General features: G+C 32.0%; 2 protein-coding genes across 2 annotated transcripts; one reads left to right on the top strand and one right to left on the bottom strand.

The window, feature by feature from the left end:
* Positions 1-8,889: 8,889 nt before the first annotated feature.
* On the top strand, positions 8,890-9,623 carry LOC131022829 (ethylene-responsive transcription factor 13-like). The gene has a single exon (XM_057952356.1). It carries the CDS (start codon positions 9,002-9,004, stop codon positions 9,545-9,547), a length of 546 nt encoding a protein of 181 aa, XP_057808339.1. The 5' UTR covers positions 8,890-9,001; the 3' UTR covers positions 9,548-9,623.
* A 4,306-nt stretch (positions 9,624-13,929) lies between these two features.
* Positions 13,930-14,709, bottom strand: LOC131021095 (secreted RxLR effector protein 161-like). The gene is made up of 2 exons (XM_057950185.1): positions 14,170-14,709; positions 13,930-14,124 (listed from the first exon to the last, which is right to left on the bottom strand). The coding sequence occupies exons 1-2, from the start codon at positions 14,707-14,709 to the stop codon at positions 13,930-13,932; spliced, it is 735 nt and encodes a 244-aa protein (XP_057806168.1).
* Positions 14,710-14,780: the final 71 nt, after the last annotated feature.

Genomic DNA, 14,780 nt, shown 5'->3' with positions numbered 1-14,780 from the left:
GATCGAAAGGTTGAGCTTTGAGTTGATTTTAGGATGATAAAGGTAAATTATATTGGAATTAATTAAGAATACACGATATCTAATTAAAATATAAAATAATGTGTAGAATCGATTATGGAAATGGACGTTCATACTGCAACAAACCATTGACATTCACGAAACATGAAGTGAAGGTCGTCGTTAATTCCTTCATTCTTGAATATCTATTAATTATATAAAATAAAACATATTGAAGGCACCTTCTCCATTCTTCATTTTTAACTATCTTAAATCTTCTATCCATACTGAAAACAAATTAAATTTTAATAATTTATAACCTAAATAAAAAGTTACTTATTAATTTTTATTTTTTGAGACGATAAAAAGTTTCTTAATAGCTATTCATGATTCCATATTGATCTTTTATTAAACTTCATTATGGAAAATTTTGAATTGCTACAAAATATAATTTTTTGTATCCACCAAGTGAATTAAAATTGTATGTATGTGATAACTATAATTTTCATTATTAATACATCCAGAACATAAAATATGAGAAAATAAATTGAATTACTATAAAATATAAATTTAATAACTAAAAATGGTACATTTAAAATTTAATAACTTATATTCTTCCAACCAAAAATTCATAATTATTTGACAGAGTAATTGACATTAATACTAATCAAATTGCAACATAATTCTTAATTATGTAACCAAATAAATAGTGATATTTTTATTTGAAAATATAATTTGGTTGATCATTAAGTTTTGCAAATAAATAAGTTTTTTCAAATAAATAGTTTTTATGTTTACTAGAAAATTAAGTTTGGCCTTAGAAAGTAAGAGAAATCTATTCTTAATTAATACAAAGACCATGTATTATGTATTGTTATAATAAAAAAAATATAGTGCATATATTTTATTACATTTTTTTTTTTGAGGAAATGACGCAGCTAGTGAGGTTATTACATATTGTTATAAAAGAATGTATTACATAATTTCATGTTCTTAATACACATTGTATTGCATGTTATTATATATGATGTATTAATATATATATAGTATATAATGATATGTTTTAGTCGATATTCACCAATTTTCGAGTCTCTATTGATTATGATAACAATTATATTTATAAATTAAAGAAAAATCATTGGAAATGAAAATATATAAGTAAATTTCCTAGAATGCCCATATTTATTATTTAATGATATATTAAAGTGAGAGTAAATTAAAGAATTAAATAGGGATATAATAGTAAATGAGTAAAAAAATATTACTTTTTATGGAAACAAGCCGATATAAATGGGACATTCAGAAAAGGAAAACAAGCCTAAGCTTATGGGACGGAGGGAGTAAGTGTAGACAATTAACACGTATTACTATACATTTATGTAACAAGAACGAATAGTAATATCGTACTTTACATATTAAATTCAAGTGATTACCGATATAAGAATGATTTCATTTACTATAATCATAAATAGGCTAGGGCTGTCGATCGGTTCGGGTTTGGTTACCCATACCCGAATTTTCGATTTCTCGAACCCGAAATTGCCATATTTCACTAACCGTTCCCGAACCGTTTTAGGTGTTCGGTTACCCAAATAACCGAATCGGGTAACCGAAGCGGATTAATTTGAACCTTAGTTTATAGAAAATACACAAAGCAACTTATCCACTGGACTAAAGCTCATTCTTATACTTTAAATATATCATAATTTTATTTTAGCTAAGACTCAGATTTTTTTAAAAAAATATAAATAAATTAATGAATTAATAATTAAAATATATATAATATATATTAAATAATTTTCGGTTATTTCGGTTAACCCGTTTCGGTTATTGGGTTAACTGATACCCAAATTTTTTCTAAAAATGATATCCGAAACCGAACCGATAACCAAAAAATTCGGTTATTGGATACCCAAACCCGAAAATTTCGATTCGGTTAACTAATTATCCAATTAGACAGCCCTGATCATAAACAAAACTATAATATAATTACTCGTCGACGAGTTTTGACGAGTTATACACTACTATTAATATATGGAAACTCGTGTTCAATTTGCTTATTATTTTGAAGATAGAAGATCAAAGTCGACCAAGTTATATGAGTATTAATTCATAGTTAGCGATGGGCGGATCTTCATAGGGGTTGGCCCAGTGCAACCCCAAATTTTGCCCTATGTATATTAAATATATTTAGCCTAATATTTATATAATTCGGCTTTTAGCTCAGTCCAATTTTTAGAGAAAGATAAAAAAAAAAATTCAACATAATAATAAAAATTAATTTATTCTTGTAGAAGATAGATTAATTTTTTTAAAAATATATAAAGGTAATTTTTTTTATGCTTTCAATGTATATATTATTAAATTATTTATTATAATCTGTGATCGAATTTTAATTCTATATCCATTAAAATTTTATTTGAACATAAAAATAAACAGTATGGACTACCCAAAAACTTTGGCTCGGGGCCTACCGCCCTCGAACCCCCGCGCAATACCTTCAACTAGTTCAGCCCTCCCTATTGACAATTTCTAGATCCGCCTCTACGTATACACAATATTTCACTTAAAACTTATTGAAAATTGTTGTTAACAGGCCAAGTTTTGAAGTTGATTAAATATCGAATATATTAATTCTTTGAATATCTTATAGTCCATCATAATTATTTGAACCTAATTACGTATATACCGGACACTATATCTTGTCTTCTTAAAGTGAAACGCGACATTAAAAGTCAAATTTATCATAATTCAAACGGAACTTATTCATGTCCACTGATGTACCTTGTTGAACTTTTTTGAGAATAATTCAAACATTTTATGAGTGTGAATGTGTAAGCATATAAACTTTATGCTGTGCTTATTAAAAAATTAATTAGCAGCATGCTATTTCTCGATATCAATCATTTTTATTCCACTGTGAAGAAAATCTAATTATACCATAAAATAATATTGTCATAAACTTAAACTCGGAACACTAATTTACCATTTTCCCCTAGCCTATAATTTGTTACAATTAAATTAAGTGAAGTCTATTTCCAGGAAATAAATTAAGAATATTTCAGGTAGCTTATGAGAAGCACCTAGGGTTGCACTTTTTCAACATCACGTTTATAACCGGGAGGATATATATATATATATATATATATATATATATATATATATATATAGAAACAATAGGGGCGGATGGCCCTATTGGTGATTGAAACTTAAATTTTGTCCACAAAATTTAAAACATCAATATTTGGCCATCTTTTATGTGCTCTACCTAATTTACCCTTTAACCCAATAGATCCAACAACTTTCTTTGACCCGGATCCAGATTTAGGGATTAACCCATGCCTTGTCTACCCCCAGACCCCCGACCCCACCCACCTACCCCCCCTACCACCCACCCCAAGCCAAAAAAAAAAAAAATTTTACTTCCCCTGCTTGTCTACCCCCCAGAGCCCCGACCCCACCCCCCACCCACCCACCCACTCCCCCCACCACCCACCCCCAAGCCAAAAAAAAAAAAAAAATTTTTTTTACTTTCCCTGCTTTGTCTACCCCCAGACCCCAGACCCCCGACCCCACCCATCCCCCACCCCCCCACCACCCACCCCCAAGCCAAAAAAAAAATTTCTTTTTTTTACTTCCCCTGCCTTGTCTACCCCCAGACCCCCGACCCCACCCACCCCCCCCACCACCCACCCCCAAGCCAAAATTTTTTTTTTTTTTACTTCCCATGCCTTGTCTATCCCCCCAGACCCCCGACCCCACCCACCCCCCACCCACCCACCCACCCACCCCCCCACCACCCACCCCCAAGCCAAATTTTTTTTTTTTACTTCCCCTAGGGTTTAGATATTTCATTTAGGGTTTAGATTATCCATTTAGGATTTAGATGTTCCATTTAGGGTTTAGATTATCCATTTAGTGTTTAAATGTTCCATTTAGGGTTTAGATGATGTTGTTGTTTCTATATTTGTTCTGCATGTTTGGCACTTATGGCACTATTAGTGCCATAAGTGCTAAAAAGACCATTTTACTTTATTTTATTTTGGATTTTCGTTGGCACTTATGGCACTATTAGTGCCATAAGTGCCAAATAATAAAGTAAAATTTTTTGGCTTGGGGGTGGGTGGGGTCGGGGGTCTGGGGGGCAGACAGGGCAGGGGGAGGAAAAAAAAAATTCGTTGGCACTTATGGCACTATTAGTGCCATAAGTGCCATAAAATAAAATAATAAAGTAAAAGTTTTTGGCTTGGGGGTGGGTGGGGTCGGGGGTCTGGGGGGTAGACAGGGCAGGGGGAGTAAAAAAAAATTTCGTTGGCACTTATGGCACTAATAGTGCCATAAGTGCCTAACCCGACCCGCGTGCCTGATCCTACCCGGCACGCGACCCGCGCTTCTGACCCTACCCAGTCCGCCCAATTAAGGGCAAAAACGTCCCAAAGCTATAAAAATGGCCAAAATTTGTGTTTTTTCAATGTGTGGCCATAAATTGTGTTTTATGCTTCATTTTGGCTACTTCAAAATTTTACTCTATATATATATATATATATATATATATATATATATATATATATATATAGGGGTGGGCTATAATAAAAACACATTTTTTTGTAAAAACTAAAAACGGCTGAATTCTATGTAGAACGCGTATGAATTAGCTGTGTAACTGTATGAATTAAGCCAATTCATACGTGTTCTACATAGAATTCAGCCGTTTTTAGATTTTACAAAAAGATGTGTTTTTATTATAGCCCACCTCTATATATATATATATATATATATATATATATATAGGGTGTGGTTCTAGAGAGAACTACATTATTTGTGAGAACGAGAGAACCATCAAATCTAATGCATTCACTGTAAAAATTAATGCATCCGCTGTTAAAATTAATGCACTCAAAAAAATAAAAAAAAATGCTCCCTTCAGGATTCGAACCCAGGATCTGCATTCATCCAACAAGATGATGCATCCACCGTAGATCTTGATGATCGAATGGCTGAAAATGGTTCTCCAGTCTTCTTTTATTTATGGTTCTTTCCTGAACCTCTCCCTATATATATATATATATATATATAGGGTTGGTATCCTGTGAGAATTTGAAATTTTGTGAGAACTAAGAACCATCCTAAACCCTTGATTATTGTTAATCCAACGGATGAGATCAATAGTTTTCCATTTTTAATTATGTGTCATTTTAGTATTATTTCAGCCGATTTTAGTGAATAGGGGTACTTTAGGAATGCGAACAAACACCAAATCATGCGTTTCAATTAAAGATTTCAATAGATCCCTTAATTTTCGCATTTAATATTTGCTCAAATTTTTACTTTCTATCACACGTCTCTTCACAATCAATATTCACAGCCGTTTTTGTCTTCTATCTATGTATTAGACTATTACTAGTCTTCCATTGAAGGAAACTCCATTGAACAAGCTTTTCTTGTTGATTGATTTTCGACATTTTTTGGCGAACGTCTGCGCTTCAGAAGATCATCGAGGAACAAAGTGTTGTTGCTTTGTTTATTTTTTTTAATTGTGTATGTTGTTGCTTTTATTACGGGTGTAGTTTTCGTTGCACAACAAAATGGACATTGGGTTTAGTTTTAATTTTAAAAGATTCTTTTTGGTGTGTGTATTTTTCAAAATAAAGAACATCCAATAGTATCTGTTCATATTTTGGTGTGCCTCTCCATTTTTGGTGTGCATATTATTCAAAAAACTTATTTATCATGTTCGTGGTATACTCATCATATTGGATTGAATATTCAAAGTATATGACATTATTGTTCATAAGGACGTTATTCATCATATGTTTTGATTTTTATTATGTTTTCTGCCAAAATTGATATTCATGTTTGTGTTCATTTGTCACATGTGGTTGTTCATTGGATCTTTATTGAGAATTTGATTTTTTATGAGAAAGAATAAATGTGTATGTTACATATATTTTATTCACGGATTAATAAGATTTGTTCATGTCCATATGTTTTTAGTTCGTTCGGGTTATTGTTCTGTTCACATGATTGTTTTTAATATTTATTCTTACTCAATTTATAAATATCTTTATTTTGGATAATTTGTATTATTCATGTGTTTACTAGATTTGTTCATGCATACAGTGTTTTTTGTTCATTTCTTGTTTTGTTTTATTCACTCGATTGTTTTATTTATTCATTTTAGTTGTTTACTTATTAACTTATACTTTTTTCATTTATATGATTTTATGTGGCTATTTATAATATTGTAATGCTATATAATTTTGTTTTTTTGCGGCATTTAGAGAAGTTTATGGGACATGGACCCGCAAGCTAAAAATGTGGAATATCATCTTCGTCACCACGACAAATAAGTCGTATGCGAGTTAGATATTACGCTGCAATTCTAATTTGTGAATACAACTATGTGAAGGAAGACCTTTTGAAATCTGCATCTGCGGATTATCGCGAGTTGTGAATTAAAAGCTAACTTCGTTTTGCTTGGATGAGGCAAATTCAAAGTATGATCAGAGTATGGATATTGATGTTTGATTTTTTTCTTTTTTCCTTTTTTCTTTTATCATTGGGGTATATATTCTAGTGTTGAACTCAAACTTATGTGACAATAAATGTAAGAATATTGGCAGAAGCTATTAATTTTATTTTTTATGAGAAAGAATAAATGTGTATGTTACAGATTTTTTTTGTTCATGGATTAATAAGATTTGTTCATGTCTATATTTTTTTAGTTCATTCGTGTTATTGTTTTGTTCACGAGATCGTTTAATATTTATTCTTACTCAATTTATAAATAGATTTATTTTGAATAATTTGTTTTATTCACGTTTTTATTTCCATTGTTCATGAACATATGGTGGTTATGCAACCGTTCGCAAAGTTGTTCATGCTTGCTTTGCATATATTTTTTTGGGGATGAGATCAAGTGAGAATTGCATCTTTTTGTGAAAATGAGGAACCAATCACAGCTCTTTATTTGGACATGATACAATGATTGTTGTGCGAACTGATGAATAAATAAATAAAATACATGAACAAAAACACATGAACAACGATGTTCATGAAGAACCATGAACAAATACATAAAATACATGAACATAAGCACATGAACAACGATGTTCATGACTTAATGTTGAACAATCGTTGTTTATGTCCAAATAAAAGGGCTGTGATTGGTTCCCCATTCTCACAAAAAGATGCAATTCTCACTTGATAAATTTATACCAATAGCAATTTATTAATTTGATAAAGCACATTTGTTTTCTAGTTAATTAATTGAATCACAAAAGGCCACTACTACTAATCTTGATCAAATCGATCCAATCAGAATTTGCGATTATTAAAAAATTGAAATAATCGATAAAGAGGTCAATTATCATAAAATATATATCGAATGACCCAGCCACGGGCTACATAAAATATTTGTATCCTCAAACAACCAATTATTGCTATTCGTTAACAAATACACTATACTTTATTTTATCCAAACGTGATTCAAATGAATTAAAAATAAATTAAAAGAAAAGCGATCAACCTTCATGGAAATTCATTTTTTTTTATTAAATTAACGATTTTATTAAAAAGAAAACCTAAAAAGAACCCTTGAAAGCACAGAAAGCAGACTAAGGGCCGAGCCTCGTTAAAACCTTGCTAAGGAAAACCCAATGGGAAAAACCTTAACAAGGAAAAAGAGTACCCGTCTACCAACAAACAAAAACAACCAGAGACGACCAAAACTAGGCGACGAAAGGTGAAACGACTTCAGGAGCTCCGTCTTAACCATTGCCCCTAAGAAGTTCCGTCATGGAAATTCATAAAATGGATGAAATCATCCAGGGGCGGAGCCAGGGGGGCAGTGGGGTCACTGGACCCCCCTGGAATTTCCAAAAATCCCAGGGGTATTTTAGTAATTTTACAAATATATTAAAAAAAAATAAAAAATATTAATTTTATCTAATATTTCTAATTGCTCCACCATCTACTCGCCTCTCTCTCTCTCTACCATCTCCCTCATTCTCCCTCTCTAAATCGCTCCACCAGTTCCCCTCTGCAAATCCACCGGCGCCGCCGCTCACTTCCCCTCTGTTCCACCGGCGCCGCCTCCCTCTTCCCCCTCTGTTCCGCCTCCGCCTCCCCCCTTCCCCCTCTGTAAATCCGCTCCCCCATGAATTAGGGCTCGTCGCCGCCTCTGCCTGCCTCTTGCCTCTCTTCTCACGCCGTCTCTCGCCGTCAGGTCGTCTCTTCTCTCCTCCACCATTCATGGTGCTTCGCCGTAGATCTAGCTCTGTTCGTGAGCTTCGCGCACCGCAGCCTCAGATCTCTTTCTCTCGAGCTCAAGGCACAGGAAGTTGTGGTTTGATTTATGTATCTTTGATTTTGTGGATGAAGATTTTATGTATCTTTGATTTTTGTGGAGGATGATGCCTTTATGTATCTTTGATTTTGGGGATGAAGCTTTAATTTAGAGTACAAATTTTTTCTGTGATAATTTTCGTTCTGCATTTGTTCTGCATTTTAGGGTTTATAATTTGTTCAACATTTTAGGGATGAATTCTTGTTTGAGTTCGTTGAATCTGCATCAGTCGAGCTTCATTTAGGCATTTGTTTGAGTTCGTTGAATTCTTGTTTGAGTTCTTGTTTGGTTATTAATATGCTTGCTAATTGTTATATTGGACTTTTTTTATAAAAAAAATTATGTTTATTTTTTTTAACTTGCTATATAATTTAAATAACATTATAATTATATTAATTATTATTATTTATTTTTTTAATTTTTTTATTTAATTATTATTTTTTTGAAAAAAAAAATTTGGACCCCCCCTGAGTCGAAAGTCTGGCTCCGCCCCTGAAATCATCATCTGTCTATAAAGAAGAATAGATCAAACACTGCATGCAAACCGCTAAGAACTAGAAGCCATACTTAGCATAATATTATTTGAGAAGTAAATATTTTGTCCTTTATTAATCACATTATTCCTTCATATTTACGTAGAAAAGAAAAAAAAAATTAATGGAAGCACAAAACGTATCTGAATTCGATCTGGCTAGGCTCGACTCCATACAATGCTTTCTTCTCAGCGATTTCGACTTCGATTTCAATTTTGATTTCGATTTCGATTCATCACCGACAAATCCTCCGCTGATCAATGCGACGCCGATCAACGACGAGAGTCATGATTCCGCAGGGTCGGAGGAGAAGCCGCAGAGCATTGCGGCGGTGACGGAGTGGAAGCGGTACAGAGGCGTGAGGCGGCGGCCGTGGGGGAAGTTCGCGGCGGAGATAAGGAATCCGGTTAAGAAAGGGGCGAGGTTGTGGCTGGGGACGTACGAGACGCCGGAGGAGGCTGCCGTGGCGTATGACAGAGCCGCCTTTAAGCTGCGCGGATCTCGGGCTCGGGTCAACTTCCCGCACCTAATCGGGTCGGGTGTTTCGGAGCCGACCAGGGTGATGAAGCGGCGTCGGACTCGGTCTTCACAATACCAATCGGAATCTTATTCGGAATCATTGAAGCATGCAACGAAGAAGATGAAAATTGTTGTAGCTAGCCTAATTTAGGGCTTTTTTCTGAAAAAATAAAAATAAAAATGAACTACTATGTAAGTAATAGAGCAGCAAATGATATTATGACTAACTTTGGATCTACGTCGCATATAAGTAATTTTCTATTTTCTAATTTTAAACTTAAATATATTGGAACAAGAATATATATATATATATATATATATATATATATATATATATTCATGATACCTTTAATTTTTTTTATATAAAATTAAGACTACAACTATAATAAAAATTGAATCAATTATACACTCCCTTCTTTCCTAAAAGATATTTCATTTTTTTCATTTTAATACATCTACAAAAAGTAGTCATTTTCTATTTATAAACACTACTCCACAACATATCAGAATTTTTTCCCTTACTCTAAAATAATTTTTTATGATATTTTAATTGACATATGGACTAAGACATGTAAAAGTTTAATATGTCTAAATTTTCTCCCTACTCTTTATTAGGATGAGATTCTCTATCCCATAATTTATTGTGTCTCACAACATTTTTAATCTCATTATTTTATAATTATTTATTAGTAAATGAAAAGTATTATTATATAATGACTTGATATAATTAATAAATATCACCAAAAATTGAAATTTAAGAAAATTACACACCCTAACTTTTGATTAGTTAATTACCTCAAACAATCCATTATTGATTTAAATTAATATAAAAAGTAATTATAAACCTTAATTGGATGGGTGAACCCTAATTAATTCTTAAACTTATATATATTAAAACATAGTAATAATTTAAAATTGAATAAAATAGTTAAAAACTATAACAAATAAAAAATTAAACACAATGAAACATAATAAATTGTATTTGTGCGTCAATTACGTTTCATATACGCTTTGGTTATGAAAAAACAAAACAAATGAAGCTAATACATGTACACATACTGTTATAAAATCTCAATCTAAAACATAGGAGTATTAATTATCTCAAGTTGAACGAAGATGAATGAGTCATGGTGGGTGAAGATAATCATTATTGATTTTGAAAATCAATATTTTTCCACATATTGACCAGCACGTGGGTTAATAAATTAAATTTAAGCTAAAAGCAATACTTAATTATTTAATTAAATTAGAAACACCTGAGCCCCTTTTCCTCGAAACAGAAAATTACGAATGCTGAGACCCAGATTCAGGTTTATTTTGCGATATCTCCTTGAATTTTCCTTTTCAACGCCACGTTTATGGCATGTGGTCTTACAAGTTTATGCTATAATTGTATATATACGTAGAAATACAATCACACTCTTATCTATGTCCAATTTATTTTAAATCATACTCAAAGTGCGTGACATGCGCAATGCATAAAATATTGGATCTTCTCCCCACCAATATCTTTTGATAGATTCGCACATTAAAATAAATTTAAAAAATTAAATTCAAACTACAGTAGAATTGGTGATCCAGTAGTCTCGAATAAATTTTAAAATACATCAATAAGAGATAATCATATTGTGAATAATTAAATATAATCAATAATAAGGATTAAAAAATAACTAATTTGGTTTATATGTATTATTATATCTAATTTTTCACTCTAATTGTTTTTTATTCATTAAATTTTATAATTTTATATATGTAGGGTTTTCATAATTATTAAGGAGTATTTATTTTGATCGCCCTTTATGGTACCTTTTGGAAACACTTTTATTTTCCATGCATGGGACTGTATATAAATTCTAAATGCTATTCTAAAATTCGTGTATAGAGGTAATTAACTTCAAATAAAATAATTACTAGTTTATTTGGCATTAGTCTCTTTGTATATATAACATCTAGATAGTTTTTCCACGTTGCCAGCTTTATCTATGCTTGATTAATTAAATAATTTTTGTTTTCACTCTAATCAGGGATTATAATTAATTTACCTTGACGTGGCAAAACCCCATCTAGTTGAGGTATTTTCAGCTCCATTCTTTTTGTCGGAACATCACAATAGCATTCTCAAACTAATTGTATTATACAGACATTTTATATAGATTTAATTTTAAATAAAATGGAGGTCGGAGCTAGACTACAAAGATGATACATGCAATTATTTGTTGCTAATGGAATAAATATTACTCCCAAGAACGACACGAATTTTATAAAAATAGTTAAATGTATTGTGAGTAGAGGGAGTTCAACTTAAAAAATAGTGTTAATAAATTATAATTAATTGTATTGTGAATGGATAAATGAGTCCATCATATATAAATTTTTTTAGAAAATTAAAATGGATTAATTTTTATGCATGTTCCAAAATAGTAAAAATTATTTTTTTGTTGATGGATGAAGTATTAATATTGTCATGCAAAGTAGCTAGGAGATTATAACTAATTTTCAGTTATAGCCATCAATTAGTATAAATTTAGTTAATTTTGGGTCCCTACAATTATCTTTTTGAAGGGGTCCCTATCTATATTTTAGTTTTTGGCCTAAGCTGTTATAACTTATAATTTGTTTTGGCATATCTATAAATTTATAAGTTAATTTTGGGTCCGTATGTAACGTAATATTTGTTGTGGGCCTAGTTAAGCTGTTATAACTTTTATTTTAAGGTATAATTATAATGGTCGTAAATACATTATGTATATCTATATTTTAGTTTTTAATTATTATAATTATTTTATTAATAAATACATAAATTTTGGATATTTTGAATTTTGATCCAAATAAAATGTTTTGCAATATTTTATCCTATGTGGACGTCGGAACAACATCTTATTATACAGTGGCTAATAGATTACCGAGAAAAACGCCCCACATTATAACACACTTACTAAGAGATTATCCAGAGAAAAATTCCTTGATAAAATTATTACCCGAATCGATTAAATTCTCGATGCACATTTACCAAAGAATTATTCTCTCGGTAATTCCTTGATACTACTATTTACCGAGTGATGCCTATCTTCAGTAAAAAATTACCGATATTGAAAATAACGACGACCTCTTGTAATCAGTAATAGCTATGCAACAAATTAGATAATAAACGACGTAAATATTTGAGAAGATCATGCAATAACCTAGACGTATTCAAAATTGAAGGTTTAAGAGATATTTTTAATTAAGCACATGCATGGATTTTTAATAGAACATGCATGTAATGTAAGACATTTCGGATAAAATGAGAGTATTAAGATTGCTAAAATTGAAAAGTGTTTAAAATTATAATGATTGGAATGTCATGCAAAAATTGCACGATTAATATTTAATAATCACTTTTCCTCAAAAAAATATTCAATCATCATTTGTTTCTTTACGTCAAACATTAAAGTAATGCATTCGAGTTTTCTAATCATATTTGATGATTATGCATTAGTGAATTAATGCTACTTTTTAAGTAATGATATATTGACTCAGTGATAAGGCTATACTTAATTTTATTAGAAGCACAAGGAATATTGACATAATACCGAAAATAAAATGAGATTCGTGCAAGATTTCATAATGATAATAATAAAAAAAGCTAATGACAATTTACTGAATTATGCGCCAATCACCCTTGTTTTCTTTCTCTCAATCCAAGTGTCTTGAATACAATAATTAAATTGTTAATGGCTAAGTTCAAATGTCTTGGGTTCGAGTTCATATCGCGACGCAGTCATTAAATTTCTTTACTTAATAATTGTTAATTTACCAAAAAAAAAAAAAAGTTGTTTGATACGGTTTTGTATGAGACGATATTCCACTTGTATTTTGTTAACTTTATTATAATGTTCTAAGTACATGCAATTTTGATCATTATTTGTGTTGGGTCAATCGACGAACACAAACGAAAAACAAGAAAGAAATCGACACGAAGGTTTACGTGGTTCGGCAAAACTATGCCTACATCCACGGGACAAGAAAATGATGATCTTATTGCTCAATCTAACTTTGAATACAAGAGATTACAACAGCGAAAGAAATTGCCGTGAAACAAGCTTTGAACGGCAGTATAACTCTCACAAAGTATTTCTCTCTCAATCTCCTGAAAAACAGCTGCAAATCAACGCTATGAAGAAGACAATGAACAGTGTAATTAGTTATAACTAACTGCACTAATCTCCTTTAATCTGAGCCGTCAAGATCAATCCAACGGCCACGTTATAACGACTAATTGAACAACTAAATCCCTCCGAGATAGTTATTTGCACAATAGCCCCTCCGCCTTTGACAAAACGCGACCACCCTTATACAGAAAATGCGACTTTGCACGAATTTAACCAACAAATCTCCACCTAAATTCTTGCAAAACTCTTTTCTGCCAAGCAAATCAGATCAACAACTTCATCCTCCGAAATCAAAACTTCTCCCAAAAACAAAACCAAATGCAAAAACAGTATGCAATCCCTTCAAAACAAGACAGGGACTGAGCTGCACACAAGCTGCAGCTCAAGGCTTTGAAATCAGCTTCACCAACTCTAGGCAATACTCAAATTTAGCAACTGGTACTGCCTTTGTTAGTATGTCTGATGCATTATCATCAGTGGATACCTTCTCCATTCGAACATCACCTTTTTCAACAATATCACGAACAAAATGCAGCTTGACACTAATGTGCTTTGACCTTTCATGAAAGGTTTGATGCTTGACCAAACACAGTGCACTTTAAGAATCACACTTGATACAAACTGACTTCTGTTCTATCCCAAAATCAGAGACTATCCCTTTAAGCCATAAAGCTTCCTTGACTGCCTCAGTAACAGCCATATACTCGGCCTCAGTTGTTGATAAAGCAACCACATGTTGTAATGAAGATTTCCAACTAACTGCAGATCCAAATAAGGTGAAAATATAGCCAGATTGAGACCTCCTATTGTCTTCATTAGCTGCATAGTCTGAATCAGTAAAACCAACAATAGGATCCCCAGAATATTCAACATTTCTCTCAAACAGCAAAGCCTTATCTGCACTGCCTTTCAAGTATCTGAGTACTTTCTTTAAAACTTCCCAATGATCCTTGCCTGGGTCTGCCATGTATCTGCTACACACAGATATAACATGTGCTATATCTGGCCTCGTACACACCATGGTGTACATTAAACTACCAACCAAATTAGAATATGGAATTACTTCCATATCTCTCATTTCCTTAGCAGAACTTGGCTTCTGTTTATCAGACAATTTATCATGCATAGCTAAAGGTGTAGATGTAGATTTAGCTTCATGCATGTTAAATTTCTGAAGTAATTTGGCTACATAATCCTTCTAACTAAGCCACAATCTTCCTTTAGATCTATCTC

Source organism: Salvia miltiorrhiza, chromosome 4 (assembly GCF_028751815.1).
Source record: "Salvia miltiorrhiza cultivar Shanhuang (shh) chromosome 4, IMPLAD_Smil_shh, whole genome shotgun sequence".
In the NCBI taxonomy this organism is placed as follows: Eukaryota; Viridiplantae; Streptophyta; class Magnoliopsida; order Lamiales; family Lamiaceae; genus Salvia; species Salvia miltiorrhiza.
Note: the sequence above shows the minus strand (reverse complement) of the source record. Positions and strands in the feature narration are given on the sequence as shown.

Coding starts and splice junctions, on each gene's coding strand:
- LOC131022829 (XM_057952356.1), top strand. CDS start 9,002: ATGGAAGCACAAAACGTATCTGAATTCGATCTGGCTAGGCTCGACTCC.
- LOC131021095 (XM_057950185.1), bottom strand. CDS start 14,709: ATGCATGAAGCTAAATCTACATCTACACCTTTAGCTATGCATGATAAA. Junction 14,125..14,169: donor TTGGGATAGAACAGAAGTCA/GTTTGTATCAAG, acceptor TGTTTGGTCAAG/CATCAAACCTTTCATGAAAG.